Source organism: Petaurus breviceps, unplaced genomic scaffold, assembly GCF_028583685.1.
Source record: "Petaurus breviceps papuanus isolate PSGF00001 unplaced genomic scaffold, PetGlider_PUasm1.0 80, whole genome shotgun sequence".
Lineage (NCBI taxonomy): Eukaryota > Metazoa > Chordata > Mammalia > Diprotodontia > Petauridae > Petaurus > Petaurus breviceps.
Window position 1 is genome coordinate 3,934,875 of NW_027186540.1, and position 20,599 is coordinate 3,955,473.

Here is a 20,599-nt window from a genome sequence, read left to right on the forward strand (position 1 = left end):
AAAGGTTCATGAAAACCCCATAGGACTGTGCCGCTATACACACTGTTTTTCTGTAATCACTCCATTTAATTATAAAGCACCATGTTAAAGGCATGCTTCAAATCATGCAAAATTCTTCTATTGTCTTACACAAGTATAAGCACAGCTATAAGGCCTCTATCAATTAACTGCAGAAAAATGTAATGGCCTTGGGTAGCCAAGCCTGTTTTACATTGATGGACTTGTAATTTGTTTACTATTGACCATTTTCTAGTAAAAAGAAAAAATAATACAGCAAAAGAGATGGTCTAAAATTTTTGTATTTTTAATATATATTTATAATTTACAAAGTAAAAATTAATTTCAGATTTCAAATGATACTAGACCTAAAATAACAGGAAGATTATTAGGATTAGATTTAGAGCTGGCATAAATGATACAATATATAAAGTGTATTGTAAAGGGATGGGTTTGGAAGAAAAGGGCATGAAAGATAGGAATGCTTTTTTTTTTCTTTAAAATTGATAGGATCTCATCAATAATACTTTTCATCACTTTATAAGTTCTATAAAGGGAATATGGACTAACTTTCAAAGGAAAGAAAATATGGCAGATACAACAAACTGTTGTCACCTTGGAAATAAACTTGGTTTATATAGGCTACACTTCAACAAATGTACCTTTTACGAACTTGGCTATAAATAAAAGTGTTATCACCTCTTCCTCAGGTTCATTTACTTCACTTTCATTTCCAGATTGTTCTTCTGTCTCAGCTCCTCCTTCTTCCTCCTCTTCATCTTCTTCAAGGTTCTCTCCTTCTGTCATGGAATCTTTTGAATCTTTGTCATTCATAAGGCCTTAAAATTAAAGCAGCAAAACATAAGTAGAATGAGACAATTTTCAAGAAGTACTTTCAACTAAGAACATATATGATATATTAAAAGAAATATTTTACTAAATGTTTTGTTGAAATTGTTACAGAAAATCAGTTGTGAGTCAAGTAAAAAACTCAGGCTTCCTCCAAAGGATAAATGGAGAATTTCATATTAACAGAGGCATACTTTGAAGAAGTTAGAGGGAAAATTTTTTTATCAATAAGAATACTTCAAAAATTGAGATTTCTAAGATATACATGAAATTCTTATGTCCCCTCCATAGGGTCATAGAAAAGGAGACATCCTGTCTTTACTGAACAGCTTTAAATATCATGTCTATAATTTTTAATTTTAGTACTGCAAGAACAAAGCTACAAGGCAGAGTGGATTCATAGACTTAAGAGTTGGCCTAGGAAAAAGAAAGACATGAGTTCAATTCCTATGTCATTCTGGGCAAGTCATTTAATCTCTCAATGCTGTCTAAAACTCGAGGTTGCAGAAAAGGTACTCATATGCACCGGAAGAGGGAATTCCTCATTAAACCTTAAAGTACTACATAAATGTGAATAGTTGGTGGTCATAAAGTTGAGATTCCAGAGAAGAAAAAAGGTCACAAGTTTTGATCATAATTTACACACATATATTCATTCTCTCCTCTCTCTCTCTCTCCCCCCCTTTTTAATAAAAAAAAAATCCTAATAGAGTCAACATGATTCCAGTCTTTCCCACATTCCAATCCATCTTGTTCTATCTACCAATGTCCAATTAATTTCCTTTAAATTCTTGCTCAAAAAACTTGAATCATTCCCTGATTTTTACCTCATTAAATCTTAAATCTTCTACCTATCTTCCAAAGCCCTTCACATTACTCTCTCACCCTATCTTTCCAACTTTCCATAATTGTCAAACATATTCTCTACTTATGTCAAATTCTTCCCTATCTTATCATCACTGTCCCCAAGGTCCTTGCCGCTTCTGTACGTTCACTTACATTGTTCTTTTTTACTTTCAATGCAGAACTGCCTTATTAATTCCTTGTGACCCACTCCAATTCCATTATGTCCATAGAGATGTGCCTGACTGCTCTAACAATCACTGCTCTTCCTCCCACTGAACTCAGATCCTGAAGCATTGGCCACAAAAATTTACCACTGGGCACTTTCTTTTGTATTTCTCTAATTCGTAAGCACTAAGCTCATATCCCCTAATAGCAACTCTGGGGAAGAGATCTCATCTTGTACAAAATTTGTCATTTTAGGTATCTTGCAAATCGCTAAAGGGTATCTTGCATAGTACTGAATCCAAATACTAGATAATATTTATTAATAGAATCAACTTAGGCATTATCTAATTCAGTCTTCTAACTGAAGGGAATTAAAATCTAAAGAGGCTCAAAGGTCCAACAAGAATCAGTGAGAAGCATTAAACACCTGACTTCTGGCCCAGTAGACTTTTCTTTTCTTTCTTTTTTTTTGTTGGAAGGCAACTGAGGTTAAGTGACTTGCCCATGGCTAGTTTTGGGTTTAATGTCTGAAAGCCAAATTTAGACTCAGGTTCTCCTGACTCCAGGGCCGGTGCTCTATTTCCTGTGCCACCTAGCTGCCCCTTCCACTACTCTTTTCCCACATACCACATGGCTTCTCATTTAAGTTGAATACTGTAGAAATCACTGCAACAAATACTGTATATAAGGCAAAATTATTTCCATCATTATTTAGAATCTACTGAAAAAATTATTTTGTTACCTCAAATCCATTACGACTTTTTCTCTAAATATTTTCACAGGAAAATTTAAGAAACAGTTTATTAAATTACATATTTAAAACTGACAACTCAAAACAGAAAATATTTAAATATGAAAGAAAACAGGGTAAGACTATAATCATAGTTCTATGATTTTTAAAAGTCTTCATATACATTATTTTGTATATTAAAATACTCTAATGAGATAACTGAAGAATTGTTACTTCCATTTTAAAGATGGAGTCTTTTTTTTTTTTAAAGCAATCGGCGTTAAGAAACTTGCTCAAGGTTACGCGGCCAGTTATTTCTGGGTGTGGTGCTGAGTATCTGAGCCCAGATTTGATCCAGGTCATCCCGACACTGGAGCCGGTGCTCTTACTTGCTGTGCTACCTGGCCGCCCCTTAAAGATGGAGTCTTAATTTACTTGTCACTGGTCACAAAGAAAGTAGCTGTCAGAGACAGAACTAGAAAAAAAAGTGTCTGCTATTCTTGACACACTAAACACCTAGGGAGATAATGCTGAAAGCTACATAAGAAAAACAAGGAAGAATTGGGCATATTTGTGGATGTAGAAGAAAAGACAAGTTAACAGTGGATACAAGGCTACTAGTTCTTTTAACCTTTAATAAGTTTTGCAATTTCTCCACGCAGCAACTTTCTACCTTTCAAAGACAGCTGTCTTGTCTACAGCAATCCAAAATGACTATAATATAGTTAATATTATAATAAAGATTAATTAGGAAGTACTTTGAGGCAGCCGAACTCTGATGAAATACATCTTTCCTTTCAGTAAGAGGGCAGAATGTTGCATATGCTGTCTTAGATGGTAGCTGTATTGGTTGAGTCTGAGTATTGTTGTTTTTTAAACAAATGCTCAATAAAGGGAAGAGGAGCATGTATTTGGGGGAAATGATTATGGTCATTTTAGGTATCAAAACTCTTAAAAACTGCTTTTAAATTAAAAGAAGGAAAGAAATGCCAGCAATGTGCTTATCCTATTTTCCACTGGGAAAATAAACTGTTAAGATATTTTTACTCACAAAAATTAATATATTATTAAAACATAAGGGATTCAGGGAAGAAATATATTCAATCAGGTTTTGGTTTGCATTCAGTCCCAATAAATAGTTCCATGTTCACAAAACTGTTTTTTTTTTTTACCCTTCCCAAATCCTAGACGATGGCAAGCAGAGATGCTTCCTGTTGGGTTTTAAGTTAATCATTTACCTGACCTGTGGAAAACAAAATCTAGTCCTTCATGGGCCTCTGTGAAACAGACATCTATGTATTTACTAAGACGTGTCATGAGCACAGGGTTCTTCTTGAAGGTTGCCATTAAAATAAATGGGTAATAAAAGATAAAGTGGTATCTTTTCACAACTATGGAAAGGGGGAAAAATTCCCAAGCAAACAAGGAACAGAGGTGATCATAAAAAGTATGACAATTTTAATCAGATAAAATAAAAAAGCATAAACAAGGCAAGAGTTAGAAGAAAAACAAGTAACTGAAAAATCTTTGCAGGGAATCTTTCTGATGAAGGTATAATGCTTAAGATATATAGAGAACTCACCAATAGGCAAATGCAAAAAACAGACATAAGCAGGCAGTTTTTAAAAGAATAAATGCAAACTATCAACCAAAAAAATGCTACAAATCACAAGAGCAATGCAAATTAAAACAACTCTAAGGTTCCACACTCATCAAACTGATAAGATGAAAAAGGAAAATGACAGGAAAATTAATATACTCTTGGTGGAACTGTGAAGTGGTCTAACTACTGTAGAAAGTTATTTGGAACTATACCAAGCCCTCCCCAAAAGCTGATAAACTGTGCATATCCTTTGAGCCAGTGATACCACTATGAGAGACACATTACATTCCCTAAAAGGTCAGAAAGGGAAAAGGATCCGTATGTACAAACACTTTTACAGAAGCACTTTTTGTTGCAGCAAAGAATTGGAAACAAAGTGAGTACTCATCAGCTGGGGAATGACTGAACAAGTATGTGTACATTTTTGAGTGTGTGTGTATGTGTATAACAAAAATATTAATATACCATAAGAAATGATGAACTAGAAAGATTCAGAGAATCATGGGAAGACAAGAACAATTTGTATAAGGTGTCCCAAACTGTTAATGCAGTTTTAACCTGCAAAAATTTAAAACTGAACTATAATTTTTGGGACACTAGGTATGACTACAGTAACATAAAAGTAAACAACTACGAAAGACTTAAGAACACTAATCAATACAAATCATGCTTCCTGTCACCTGGAACAAAAATGGACTTTTTGTTAAGGCATTTAGTCATTTCCAATCTTCATGACTCCATGGACCATGGGGTTTTCTTGGCAAAGATAATGGAGTGGTTTACCATTTCCTTTTCCAGGGGATTAAGGCAAACAAGAGGTTAAGTGACTTATCCAAGGTCACATAACTAGTAAGAGTTCAAGGCCAAATTTGAATTCAGGTCTTCCTGTCTCCAGGCCCAGGGCTTTATCTACTGAGCCACCTAGCTATCTCAAGCCTACAGTACATGGTATTCCTAGGTCTTCTATCCAAATACCAACCTGACCCTGTTTAGGTTCTGAAATCAGATGAGACTGGGCATGTGCAGGGTGGTATGGATGCAGAGGTACAAAATAATACATATACTTTTTCAGACAAAATAAGTGAATTTGTTTTGCTTGACTGTACTTATTTGTTACAAGGGAGGGCTTTTGGAGGGCATGGCAGTAAAAAATTAAGGGAAGTCTTGGTAGACAGTGATAGTGATATTAAAAAAAAGTCAATGAAATGGGCAGCTAGGTGGCACAGCAAATAGAGTATTGGCCCTAGAGTTAGGAGGACCTGAGTTCAAATCTGGCCTCAAACACTTAACACTTACTAGCCGTGTGACCTTAGGCAAGTCACTTAACCCCAATTGCCCTGCCCTCCCCCCTCCAAAAAGAAAAAAAAGAAGTCAATGAAATATTTTAAAAATACAAACAAGAGGGTAGAAAGAAGTATAGTATGGGATACACAAACAAGGTAGGTTTAGTGCTACCTATTTTATTTAATATACTACACTTCTCTCATACTACCACCACCCTAGTTCAGGCCCTTATTACCTCTTGCCTGGACTACTGCAACAGACTTCTAACTGGTCTTCCTGCCTCCAGTCTCTCCCTTCTCCAATCCATCCTTCACACAGATGCCATAATAATCTTCCTAATGCACAGGATCTGAACATGTTACTCCCCAGATCAAAAACCTGCAGTCTCTCCCCAATGCCTATAGGATAAAATACAAACTCCTTAGCCTGAAATTTTAGGCCCTTCACGATCAGGCTCCAACCTACCTTTTCATCCTCATTTTATTCTGAAATCCTTTATGTCAGACATTCCAGGCAAATACTGGTCCTCAACTTAATACTATAATCTCTGACCTCTGCATGCGCACGCGCGCACACACAAACACACACACAAACACACACACACACACACACACACACACACACACACACACACACACACGAATATTATATGCGCAGTCCAGTATGCCTAAAATTCCATAGCTCTACTTCTTAAAATCTTCTTGGACCAACCTTGTAAAAAAGGAATAAAAAAAAGTTTTAAAAATTGCCTTTATCTTTCCTCTTTGTATTAATACTGATATATATACTCCTCATCAGTCCACCCCAATTAACTATAAACCTTGAGTTCATGGACTTTTATCTTCATTTCTCTATTCCTAGCAGCTAGAACAGTGTCTGATGGATAGTAGGTGCTTAATACCTATTGAAAATGTAGACATGAAAGGTAAAGAATGTAGTATGCAATAAATACTTGTCACTAAAAGGAATAAAGGCAAATCTTTAAGATCCTAAGCAAATTGAGTAAAAAAAGAATTAACTTTTCTATCTCTATAAACAATTATGCGTAAACTTTTATCTACTGTAAATCACACAAGCATGAATTTTAAGAACAGTATTATTATTATAATTGTTTGGTGTAAGAATTCTTTTATGAACTTATAAAAATAAGCATTTCAAAACTTATCAAAGAAAAGGAAATAGCTAACCTGAAAGTGAGTTTAAAAAGAACAGAATTATCATATAGAAATCTTTGTGAACTTGTAAACAACAGAAAGAAACTTAATTGCTCAGTTAGCAGCACCTTGAAAAACAAGTATTTTTGCTCAATACCAGACACAAAGGAATCAGGAGTCCTCTATATGGAAACAGAGCTTACTATAATAAGGACACGCAAGAGTAGCTTAAGAGAATAAAAATTTCTAGCTTCTTCACCATGAAAAGCAAATTTTAAGGGACTTCTCCTTAAGCAATAAAGAATATCAAATGGTGGGGCAGCTAGGTGGTGCAGTGAATAGAGCACCCACCCTGGAGTCAGGAGGACCTGAGTTCAAATCCAGCCTCAGACACTTGATACTTACTCGTCGTGTCACTTAACCCCAATTGCCCTGCTTTTCCCCCCTCCAAAAAGAGAGAAAAAAAAACTCCAAATGGCTTAAAGGATGAATCTCTTAGCAAGGTGTCCTTTCCACTATGAGAATAAAAAGGTTCTGACACTGGGCAGGGACATAAACTCAGTAGGCCTGTGCCAGAATTTGCGAAATATCAACCTATATTCTGATACTTGATGGTTCTAATCCAGCAGGTTTAAGCTCTCATCATACTATGATCTAGATCATCTTCTATATGAAATGATAACAAGAAATACAACAATATACTTTTAAGCATTATTAAATGATGGAAACAGAATAGGTTTCATTATCTCAGAGAATTTTAACATGCCAGGGCCTATATTTAATTTCTCTTTATCCAAACAAGTAATATAAATCCATTTTACTAGTTCTAGATGAGCCATTCTTGTAGAGTTGAGAAACAAATCATTCAGCTACAATACTACAAAACAGATCTAATAAATACACGACAAAACAAAATTAGTTCATTTCTCCTACATTCCTGTTGATAATGCAAAAAGTCCACAATAAATCGATAGCAAGGAGCACTCTGCCAAAATAAGTATATGAACTTTTCAAAAGAGCACTTAGCTCTCCTGGCAATGATACTAATAACATTTATAATGTTAGGGAACATCCGAGAAGAAGTAAACAGTATAGAATCTGTGCTGTTACTGAGAAGATGAAGAACAAATTCTCTACCAATGTTGAGTGGCAGATACTTTTCAACTTGCATTCTTAAAAGGCTACGTGGACGGGCGGCTAGGTGGGTGCAGTGAGTAAAGCACCGGCCTCGGAGTCAGGAAGACCCGAGTTCGGTTCCAGCCTCAGACACTTAACACCCACACAAAAAAACTAGCCGTGTAACCTTGGGCAAGTTACTTAACTCCAACTGCCCTCCAAAAGGCAAAAATAAATAAATAAATAATAAAAGGGTGCATGGAGCACTGACAAATTAAGTTATTTGCCCACGGTAACAACTGCTAAGTCTTAGAGGTAGAATATAAACCCAGGTTACCCTGATGATCACAAGGTCAGCTCTCTATCTAATATGATACAGTGTGTCTAATAAACAAAATCTTAAGAATTTTAAAAAGTAAAGACAAACTACTACTAAAATTTAAGATGACTGCAAATAAAATTAAAGAACATACATATATATCTGAAATACAAAGAAAAGTCTTAAATCTTAAATTAGCAACCAAAAATATGCAATGTTTACAATTTTTAAATGTATTTTTCCTTTACCAACATTTTCTATGAATCCCTCAAAGCTATGTTCTTCTAAATTGGTATTAACTGAAATTAGTGGTATACCAAGAAGGTATACCTAATACTATTATATAAGTCAGAACCAGGTATATAAAACACAATGAATATAAAATTATAACTGATGATACTATTAAAAGAAATAGGCAACTGCCAAGAATCACTTTTATTTCCCTCTCCGCGCCCCCCCACCCCGGTTTGCTTACCTAGTTTTATTAAGAATTCTCGTTCCAAGTCTTGTACTTGCCTGATGGACTCTTCCAGAGAATTACAAAGTTTGATCTTTGGTCTTAACAGTTCTAAAGTATCACTGATCATATAATCTATGTCAATAGGAAAAGGATGGTCTTTTGTCCAAACTTCCAAATTTTTCTTCCACCAAACATATCGCTGATAATAAATAAGAATATTTGACTCTAAGAAATTGGTAGTAGAATTTAATTATAAATACAACATATAACAACTAAAAGTAAAGAAACAAAATGTATACCATGAGTCTCTAGTCTGTTTTTCATCACTATGAAACAAAAAGAATAATTCCAGTTTAAAGTATTTTTAAAATTTTAGTATAGTGAACAAATTAAAAATTACAGCCTATTTGATAAAAGCCTTTTTTTTTTTGCCTATGATGTTCTGGTTTTGAAAAAGTCAATTAAAAAAACAAAAGGTATAACATTTGAAATGTGGGTGAGAATCAACATTTTTAAATATTCAAACATTCAAAAAAAAAAAAACAAAGAAAAGTCTACTCTGAGCACAGTAATATAATAGGCACTCAAAAGTTCAAATTTCTCTGAGATGTCCACTCCCTTTCACGAACCAGATCATAACCCTACCGCCTCCTTTTCAGGGAATGCACAAAGAGCCCAAATTCATTCATTTATTTAACTTCTCCTAGATCCTTCTCTCTGCTACTGTTTTTGTCTTTAATTTCATCAACTTTTAAAGATGTATCTATCTTTCCTTACTCAGGGACAGATTTTTTTTGTCTCTTCTCTGTCCTGGGCCTGAGGTATCAATTTCTGAGTACAAATGGCAATTAGACTGCCAAAAGATTTTTTTCTCCATTATTCTACTAGTTGAAATAGTTTATTATTCATGACATCTTATAGCAGAACTGAAACCTACATTGTGACACAGAGGTGTTTTCACTTTCTAATAATACAATTGGTCCTGACATACAAATAAAAGTATTGAAAAAGTTCCCAGGATGCCTATCAAATGTAGAATCCTAACCAAGTTGTGTTATATGACTGATGGAAAATTACTGTGCTATAAATAATGACAAGTAGGATGATTTTAGAAAGTCCTGGGAAGACATATATAAAAATTGATACAAAGAGAAGTGAGCAGAACCAAGAGATACACTGTATACAGTAATAGCAATACTGTAACAATGATGAACTGTGAAAAACTTGGCTGCTCTAATCAAGACAAAGGACCCAAGGAAAAAAATACTAACTATGTCCAGAGAGAACTTTTGAACTCTGAGTGCAAAATGAAAGCATATTTTTTGCAAAATTATTAGCAACATAACTAACAGAGAAATAAGTTTTGCATGACTTTGCACGTATAAGTGTTATTATATTACTTGCCTTCTCTATGAATGAGGGAGGGAAAAGAGGGATGGGAATAATTTGGAACTCAAAACTTTTAAAAATGAATTCTGAAAATAAATAAGTAAAAAAGAGAAAGATCCATTCCCAAAAGGAACTGAGCTTTGTTCATAAAACCTCTGTAGTGAATGACCTAGAAGCACCTTCTTTTTATGCAATTAAGAAGAGTAAATTAATTACCAGTGCTAAAAAATATCTTTATGTTCTTGCTTTGGGACTAGAAATACATATTCCTGCCATTCTCAACTGGAATATACTCAAGTGAATGAATGGAATGGTAGGCAGATATAGTTCTAAACATTAGTTACATATTATAGGTTAAATGGATTTATGGACTGGCATGGGACCCTAACACATACAACATTCATCTCTACGTAACTGTTATAAAATCTAAAGCAATCTTTGAAATACCAACTGTTTCTAAGTTGGGGACTATGTACATACAAATATAAAAATTCATTCTATTTAATCTTTCTGCCTGCTCATTTACAGTATATTTATTCTAGTCCACAAACTTATATTGTAAAGAAAAAATTTTGAGTTACACACAATTACTTTTAAAAATGTTTAAATTTTTTAAAATTTACTTTAAAAATTTTTTAAATACTATTTTAAATATAAATTAATTTTAAAATACTTTTAAAAATTTACTTTTAAAATTACTTTTAAAAAAACATTTATATTTTTAGAATTATTATCTTGTCAAAGAGAATTCTAGATTCTATTCTAAAATAACACTGTAATTACAGCAACTATCAACACCCACCTTAAAAAAGGTCTGTAGAAACCAAATGAAATTGGCAGCTAGGTGGTACAGTGAATAGAGCACTGGCCCTGGAGTCAGGAGGACCTGAGTTCAAAACCAGCTTCAGGCAAAGAACACTTACTAGCTGTGTGACCTTGGCCAAGTCACTTAACCCCAATTGCCCTGACTTCCCCCCTCAAAAAAAAAAAAAGACAAGAAACCAAAGGAAAAATTTCATCACTTTAAGTGATATTATAATGGAAATTCTAATAAATTACAGATAAAGCTACAAATAAACTATCCACATATTTTTGTATGTCCATACAGATGTGTGAAGATAATAGTAAAAATTAAGGAAAAATCAAGACGCTTTTTTGCACTGGACAATATAACTGAGTTTAAAATAACAGTTTATATAATATACTAAATTTATTTGTGAATACTAAAAATACTATGTGAATACTAAAAATACTAAATAATAATACTAAATACGAAACGTGTAAATACTAAATACTAAAAAGTCAACTATTTAGTACAAGTTGAAGACTAACAATACAATGAATGATATATAAATTAGCATTTTATTTTATATCTACCTGAAAATAAACGAGGAAACAATCAAGCTTTCGTTTGCTGGAGCCTCTGTCAAAGTACTGACCACAGGTATCCAGAATAGTGCATACTAGCCTAATTCTGAAGAGATGTTCAGGAGGGTCCAGTGGACTTGGAGTACCATCAGGATTAACACCAAATGATGTAAAAGAATAGAGAGTTCTAAAAATAACTGCTGATTCCACCATTCGGTAATTATAAAGTTCCCCCAAGAACTTGGCACTGCTGATCCGTCGCTGGTTAAACTTAGGCTGGTTAACCTTAAAAAAACAAAAGCAGAAAACTTTTAATATCTAAGATATATAGTATATATTTGTAAACAGGTGGAATCTCACATATCATTCAAAAAGCTGAATTATTGGCAGAGACCAAAAAGGGGAAAAGATTTTCTTATTCCGCCCACCCACAAATTTGTTCACTTTAGGACATAGATAATTATTTCCTAGGAAACTACAATTACTGTGGTCTAGCACTGTTTAAATTAGTACAAGTCTAAGAGAACAAAATAGGTTTCAAGATCCAGGCACCATTAAATTTATTCATAATTTCTAGAAATTTTAAAATGCATCCTTCCTCCTAATTACTCTATACAGTTTCTCTGTAATCCAAAGGAACTTAAATTGTAAGGAAAATGTTAAACAAAGTTCCTGAAAACATTTACCAATTGTAAGCCTTTGAGTGGAAAACCTAAAAGTTATTACAATGTTTTTTATAACATACTAACCTCTTTATAAAATATAATTTTTTTATATTTTATTATATATATATTTTATAAAATATAATTTTTTTAAAGCAATCAGGGTTAAGTAACTTGCTCAAGGTTACACGGCCAGTTATTTTTGTGTGGGTGCCGAGTATCTAAGACCAGAACCGATCCCAGGTCTCCCGACGCTGGGGCCAGCACTCTTACTCACTGAGCCACCTGGCCACCCCTAGGCAATTGGAGTTAAGTAACTTGCTCAAGGTTACATGGCTTATTTTGTGTGGGTGTTAAGTATCTGAGCCCGGAACCAATCCCAGGTCTCCCGACTCTGGGGCCGGCGCTCTTACTCACTGCGCCACCTGGCTGTCCCAAAATATTATTATCTTAAAAGAATGACCTGAGATTCAGAGCAGGTAAGTGACTTTGTGAACACAAAGCTGTAGTGTCAAAGTTTGGGTATGACCCAAGTCTTCCTCATTTCAAGTCTATTACATTGTGTTGACTTGCTATGGTATTAATATGCTTAAAATGATAAAAGACATAAACACTGGACATAGAAAAAAAGAATAATTCTAAATCAGAGAACAGACTAAGAAATCCATACAGCAGAAACATGCTAATAAAAACAGCAATTACAAAGAGAAAAGCATTTGATAAAAAGTTCACCTATTAAAAACATGCCAAAATTATATTTTTAAATTATGCAATTAAAGGAATTTTATTTTAATTTTTCCATTTGAACAAATTTTGGAGGCTTTCAAAAAAAGGAAAAAACACTTTTACCTCCATTCCTAGTCGAATATCTTCTAATACTCCATCCACAACGTGAATTCCAACATCCTCCTGGTAAAGTACTAATCCTGCTAAGAGGTTGGCTACACAATGAATACTATTATATTTCACATTCCAGATGTTTATCATACAACAAATAACATAGTCCTTCACTTCTGGATCCTGCCAGGGCAGCTTTCGCATCTGTCTTAGTACCTAAATAAAAAATACTTGTTTCAAGTTAACTGTAAAATTTAATAGGCAATACTATTTATTAGGAAATCAAGTAGGATAATTATCTAATTTTGATTAATGTGAAATAATTTTAATTTTGCATTATGTATCAATGTCATTCTGAAGAAATACTATACTTCTAAAAGCACTGTTTCTTCTATTCAATTATTCTTCTTTCTGGCAAACACACAGATATCAGCTTAAAAAATGGAAGTATTGAGAGCAAGGGGTGGGAGAACTCCAAAGAGACTGTACAGTAAGCAGAATGAGTTTCTTCAGCATCTCCAGGATTATCTGTTCAAGAGATGACTTAGAACAAAGTAATGACTACTTCCAGACTACAATTACATATCACCTTTTAAAAATAATTCTACCATTAAAAACTCCACAGGCAACAGAGTTAGCTGGTGCTTACTATGTTCCAGGCAATAGGCTAAGTGCTTTACAAATATTATCTCACAGGATCCAACAACTGGGGAAGGTAGGTATTATTAGCATTCCCATTTTGCAGATGAGGAAACTGAGGCAAAAGTTAAGTGACTTGCCCAGGGTCACAAAACTAGTAAGTATCTGAGGTCATATTTGAACTTGGGGCTTCCTGACTCTGAGCCAACTCTCTATCCAATGTGCCTGCCACCTAGCTGGCTTAAACTGCATCTAAACTGTTAAGTTCCTCTCTTCAATTATAATATTTACTTATTCAATGATCTTTCAACAAGAACATTTATTTACTTGCAATTTTCTTTAACCTTTAATGTCTTAACAATATGAATTCTAAAACAGCTTGCAATATCCTAGAGGTTAAGTACTACCACGGCTCCAATCATTCATATTCTTTCTTTTTTGCTTTCAACTTTAAGAAGACTAACTTTCAAAAACTTCACAACATTCCCACACCATTATTTTCCCAAATAGTTTAAATATTACTGCTTCACCTCCTTTCCTTTCATAAGATGGCTAAGGAACTACTATTATACATATTAATCCATATCCATATGTAATTTGATATAGATGATGTGTTAGTTTTATCAAACTGCTATTTTTTTCCTTTAAAAAAAATCTTATTACAAGGCATGGGTTACTGAGAAGTGATGTGAAGAGGGGTATATTCTGAAATGAATGATGCGAAAACAAAAGCCATATAAACACTACCTGATTTCTGTCAAAGGCAATGCCATCCTTCAAGTGTTTCAGGTTTATAACCTGACTCCAGTCTATCTTTCCAGCCTCACTGGATGTTAACAGTCTCCTCCACTCTGCAATCCAGCTAAACTGGCTTTCTCTGTGTCCCCACATATAATGGCTCCTTCTCCTATCTTTGTTCCTTTGTACTGCTGTCCCACATACCTGGAATGCACTCCCCACTGATACTGACATGTGTCTTGGAGAGTCTGTATCTTCCTCTAAAATGTAGCTCAAGTATCATCTTCTACATGAAGCCTTTGTTTATCCCGAAGTGTCCACCCTCCCAAACTACCTTGGACTTAACTACTTTGTATGCATTTATATTTATTCTTTCATATTTACTGTATATATTTATAGATCTATTTATTTCCCCCACTAGAACATAAGCTCCTTGAGAGTAGGAATTATTTCTGTCTTTGTCTGGCCAACACGGTGACTAGCCATTGGGAATTTAATAAATGGTGACTGATTTTTTTAGTTATCATTTATTATCTTAGTTTCCTTTTATACCCCCAAATTAATTTCCTTTTTTCCTGACATATTCCAAACTTCCTAAAAGTTTTCAAAAATCTTTTTTTAAAAATAGTATTGGCAAGCACTTTTCCAAAAAATAAAAAACTACTAGAAAACAAGAAAAGTTTAGAAAAGTTTTAATTTTTAAGTATAACTGAGACAAGGTTTTTATAGATGTCTGCATATCAGTAACAATTATAGCCTCAAGACAAGAAGAATCACCAGAAAATATCTTAAAATAACAGCAAAGTAGAAGTTAAATTTTAAAAAATCAATTTCTTGATTAGGACAAGAAGCTATTATCCTAGAAACAAAATAATATTCTTTTTTTTTTTTTAAAGCAATTGGGGTTAAGTAGCTTGCTCAAGGTTACACTGCCAGTTATTTCTGGGTGTGGTGCTAAGTGTCTGAGCCCGGATTCGATCCCCCAGGTCATCCCAACACTGGGGCCAGTGCTCTTACTCGCTGTGCTACCTGGCCGTCCCACAACATAATATTCTAAAGCATAAAAATATATCCTCAATTTTTAGTACTATTGTAAATGTTCTTCATGTTCACCAGAAGACACATGGTACAGCAGAAAGAACAATGAATGAATGGACTAGGAGTTAAGAGACCAGCTAAAGTGTTTTAGTTCTAACTTTACCCCTACTAGTTTAAGTCAGCTTAAACTTAGCAGGCCAATCTCCTCATTGGTATAGCTAAAGGATTTGGGCCAGAAAGTCTTTAAAAGCCATTTAACATTTGAACTTCTATAGACTCTTAATACAAATCATAAAAGAAACAAAGGATTTAGTCCTAGATCTCACCAATCTTAGTTTGAATAGACTTCAAACTACACCCTTTATCTCATGCTCTCAATTTAAATAATGGATACAATATCAACTGCAAAGAATTTACATTTCTGCTGCATGGGCTATGAATGCAATAATCCCAAATGCTCTATGAAATCACATGCTACTCTGCTCATTGTGTCAATTTAAAGAAAATCATAAAAAACACTGAATTGACCCAAAGATAAACATTATACTGTCACAGAGAAGGAAGAAGGACCTCTAGCAATGAATAATATCACTAAGATTTACCTTCTCAGTAGTAACCTTGGAGAGGTCCTTGTAAAGGAGCTTACGGATGTATTCCTGCAGAGGAGGACGCTTCTTCTTCACAGTTTTTTCTGCTGGAGGGGGGTTGCAGTAATAATATGCATTCTCAACCATTGTGACATATCTTGCATCAAGATGCATTGCTTGTTTCTTTCTCATCATTTGTTCCTTTAAAAACAAAGTCCAACTTAATCTCAAAATCTTTCACTCCAACATTTTATAGAAACAGATCATATGATCTCCGAATGGGAACCAGAAATCATCCAATTCATAACTGAACCCATAACTGAACAAGAACTTCCTCTGTAGTCACCTAGACTCTGCTTAAAGACCTCAAGTGATTAGGAATTCAAAACCTTCTGTTTAGAAGCCTATTCTAATTTTCTACATACCTTTCTGAGTATTAAGGGGATCCTTATAGAGAACTGACAGTTTTTTTTAAAGAATTCACTTCCCTGCAACTATTCTGCCTTCTAATGTCAAGAAAAATAACTGTATCCTTTCAAATGACAGTTCTTCAAATACCTGAAGTCAGCTATCATCTTCTACCCATTCCCAATGTTCTTTTCTCCAGGCCAAACAATCCCAATTCCTTCCACAGACCTTCATGTGGCATAATGCTTATTCCTTTTGCCTTTATCTTGGATAAGGACATGTGGATATCTGTGTCCTCCATCTGTGTGACATTCCTAAAATATGGGACCTAGAAACGAATGCAGTCTCAACAGGGCAGCACTCCCTAGAACTACCATATATCAATGCATAATCATCGCAGATTTCATGACAACCTTTTCTGGCAAAAAAGGAGGTGGGGTGCAACAATTATGTGAAGCTTTTTAAAAAAATTTATGCTGGTATTACTTGTCTTCGTTTTTGTCAGTCTTGCACCAACTTTTTTACTTACTGAAAACTGTCTTTCCATGGCTCTGTTTCACGCTGTTCAGAGAACACAATCACTTTCAGCTTGAATTCCATAGAATAGATTTTATATTTACCCATAATAAGAAAGAAATGCTTCACCTGTTAATGTATTGCTGGAGATGAACTGTACAGTGTAGCCAGTGAGGGAAGATGCAAGTCTTACCATATCACATGACTTACTCATGACAGTTTTGCCTGTCTTCCTTCTCCCCTTGCACCTACAGCTCTTTCAGTGGGTTGAGTGACAATACTGTTAGTACTACAGCACTCTAAACAAACCACACAAGACAGCTTTCAGAAATATACTGACAATGCATGTGTTAGAATTCTAGACTCACTGCTCACGATGCACCTGCACAAGATAAATGTGTATCCATGTGCCACTGGTGACTACACTGCTGCTCTTCTTACCTTTTAAGTGGTGTGATGAAAAGAATTATGCGGTGCAACAATCATGTGATGAAAGGTTACAAACCAATTGTGGACTGGAAAAAACCATGGTGTGATGATTATGCAGTATCACCTCTATCATTCTATAGATTTATATTAATGCCATTCAGTATCACATTAGGTCTTTTATTTCCATATCATAACACTGATTTATAAATATCACAGGCCACTAAAACTCCATGTCTTTATCATAAGAGTTTGTATCATAAGGACTTATTCTTTACTTTTTTTTTTCTTTTTGGAGGGATGAAGGTAGGGCAATCAGGGTTAAGTGACTTGCCCAAGGTCACATGGCTAGTGTTTTTTTTTTTTTTGTATGTTAAGTATCTGAGGCCAGATTTGAACTCAGGTCCTCCTGATTCCAGGGCTGGTACTCTATTCACTACACCACCCAGCTGCGCCTATTGTTTTACTTCTGCAGTTCAATCTTTAAAGGTAGTACTTTATATTAATCCTGATTCAGTCCACTGTTCTAATCTGCTGATTATCTTTTTTTGCAGGATCACAAATGCTCTAAAGTAAATAACCCATTCTTCAACATTGTACTAATAGAAAAAAAGAACTTAAGTTGTGTCCCAATATAACATGTCTTTTATGAAATCAGGTTAATGTCCTGGTGATTAAAACTGGCAGGAGCAGTATTTTAAAATACTACCACAAAAATCTAAAATAAGAAAAACCTAATGTTCTCTAATAAAAAAAAGAGAGAGAAATGTGGCCTGAGATGGATTCAAATATTTGCATGTAAAGGTAGAAAAAACTAATTTTAATCGTACTGGATTACCTTAACTAAGACAGAGTGAAAGGTAAAATACTTTCCAATCGCAAAGGCAAGCATTTCTCAAATAGAAATAAGGATAAAGTATAGCCATTTCTTGGTCCAAGGAATGGCTATGCTTAATAATAAAAGAACAAGATATCTTGGACTAACCCTGGTAATTATTTTGACTTTTTAAAAACAAAGACTTTTCCTCTTACCAAAAGAACACTGGTTCTCAGGTGAGACTCAGGAGATCTGAAAAGAAACCTTCCACAAGTTTCCAACAGGGTACATGCCATTTCAATATGGTGATGGGAAAAGTCTGACAGAAGCATCTGTGAAAATACATCCATATTTTTAACCTTTTCCAATAAATTGAGTAACTTTAGAATTCTATACATTCTTTAAAAAAAAAAGACCTATTTCAGTGTTTAAGAAATTTCAAAATTTGACTTTTTGTCTTTAAACTTAAAAATTTAACCTTTCTTAGATATCTCCTTGAATAATTCTAATTCTTAAATGGAACAGATAAAAGAAATGTTTCCTTTTTAATGTGTTATAATGAAATATTATCATCCATTGCTATTTTTATTCTAAGATCATGCATAAATGAACATCAGTACCTTATAATATTATTACTAACTTACATTTACATAGCACTTTAAGGTTTTTATTTCCATATAAATCCATTAAATCAAAAGAAATGATCACAACACTAACCTTTAAACAATGTAGTGTATCATTTTTAGTGAACATTTTAAATTTTGTTAGCTCTCCAATAAACCGAACAGTTTTGTTCTTCGTTTCAATATTGATCTGGTCCTTTTTTCGTACCTAATGAGAAAAATGAAAAAGACATGTGTAGGTATATAACAGTTTGAAATATGTTAATTTCTTCTGATGGAAAAAAAAATATCACTAACTGTTGTGCTTACTGCAGTTTAAAAAAAAAGTTACAAATTCATATTTTCCAGCTTATATTGCATATAGCTGATTTGTACAGCTATTTGTTGCATGTTGTTTCCCTCTTTAGACAGTGAGTTCTTGACAGAAAAGATTATCTTTTGCCTTTCTTTGAATCTACAGGCCTAGCACAGTGCCTGCTACATAATGAGTGCAAATCCCCACTCTCAAGCAGCTTACATTCTATCAGGACAAACAAGGTAATTAAGGAGAGGAAGGGACAGTAAAGAATCAGGAGCAGTTTTGTGTAGAACATGGCACTTTAAATTAAAGTGACAGATTCTGAAGCAAAGGTAAGGAGCACATGCATTCCAAGAATAAGGAATAGTCATGAAAGCATAAAGGCATGGAGATAGAAGCCTGAAGACTAGGCATGTAGAACTGAGAGAAGACCAATTTGTCCTGGTCACAGAGTGAGGGTAAATAATGTACAAATGAGTCTAACAAAGCAGAATGGGGCCAGACTGTGAACAGCTCTAAATGCCAAGAGTTAACTTTTTATCCTAGAAAGTAAAAGAAGTCTCTAGTGAGGAAGACAGTGACATGGTCCGTTGAGTAGGGCAGTGACATGGTCAGACCTATTTTTGACAAAACTGTTAAAGATGAATTGGAGTAGAAAGAGATCTGAATCAGGAAGAACAATTATGTGGCCAACTGCAACAGAAGAGCTGAGAAGCAGTAAGGGTCTGAAAGAGAGGCCAGAAGGTGATACAGATAAAGCATTGTATATGGAGTTGGGAAAACCTAAATTCAAATTCAAATTACTAGATGTGTGACCATGGGCAAATCAGTTAACCACTATCTGCCTCACTTTCCTCAACTGTAAAATAAGGATAATGGTGTGCCCCTGTCTCAGAGGGTTCTTGCAAGTCTCAAATGAAATATTTATAAAACTGGAACAATGCCTGACACATAGTAGGTACTTAAACATTTATTCTCCTCTCTTCTTCAACCCCCACCCCCAACTTAGGTGGCAGCTGTGTAAGCAGAGAAAAGGGGGTTAGACATAAGATACTTTGGAGGAAGAAATAGCAAGATCTGGTAACTTGTTTGATATTTAACAGGAAAGGCAACTAAGGACTCAAATATAACTAGGTTATATGAAAAAGATACACTGTAACAAAAACTTTATAAAGACACAAATCAAGGGATCATAGTAGTAGCATTAAACTACATTTTTTAACAATGAAGTTCACTCCTATGAAAGTTTATGTAAATGTTTTCCTATGTAAAAAAAATAAATAAATCAGCCTGTCATTTGCCATTACTCAAACCCTGTCCAAACAAAAATTCTGTTAAATATTTATTCACAAATCCTGCTTCAAACACATAAGAAATGTCTGACATGATAAAATGTTTACCACAATAGAGGAATCTGAATAGTCCTTTATAGAGAACTTAAAAGAATTTAGCCTTTTTAAGAAAAAGTAATCTTACATCTAATTGTGTTGATTAAATGCTTGAGGAATTTGTTTTTCTAGGGTCTGTTATTATCCTGTTCCTATGTCTAATGATTGTTCACTTCATCCCTCTTTATCTGGTCACTATTTTCACTTCTCTCACTATCACCAGGTAGTTTCACCAGGCAGTCACCCTTGTCAGAGATGCATAATTACTGAATCTCAGGGTTTGAAGTTGGAAATGAAAATTAGAAATTTTCTGATACAAGTCCATCATATTATAGATGAGAA

At 34.3% G+C, this 20,599-nt stretch overlaps 1 protein-coding gene across 8 annotated transcripts in view; it reads right to left on the minus strand.

Annotated features, from left to right (window-relative positions):
- Positions 1–20,599, minus strand: part of LOC138175985 (regulator of nonsense transcripts 2) — a 201,454-nt gene that overhangs the window by 106,458 nt on the left and 74,397 nt on the right. For all 8 annotated transcript variants that reach the window (XM_069106651.1, XM_069106647.1, XM_069106648.1 and 5 more), the window contains 7 exons: positions 18,666–18,779; positions 18,164–18,280; positions 15,797–15,982; positions 12,792–12,995; positions 11,290–11,565; positions 8,539–8,722; positions 697–836 (listed from right to left, as the gene is read on the minus strand). In XM_069106651.1, coding sequence (XP_068962752.1) covers positions 697–836; positions 8,539–8,722; positions 11,290–11,565; positions 12,792–12,995; positions 15,797–15,982; positions 18,164–18,280; positions 18,666–18,779 — 1,221 coding nt within the window. The remainder of the gene's footprint in view (positions 1–696; positions 837–8,538; positions 8,723–11,289; positions 11,566–12,791; positions 12,996–15,796; positions 15,983–18,163; positions 18,281–18,665; positions 18,780–20,599) is intronic.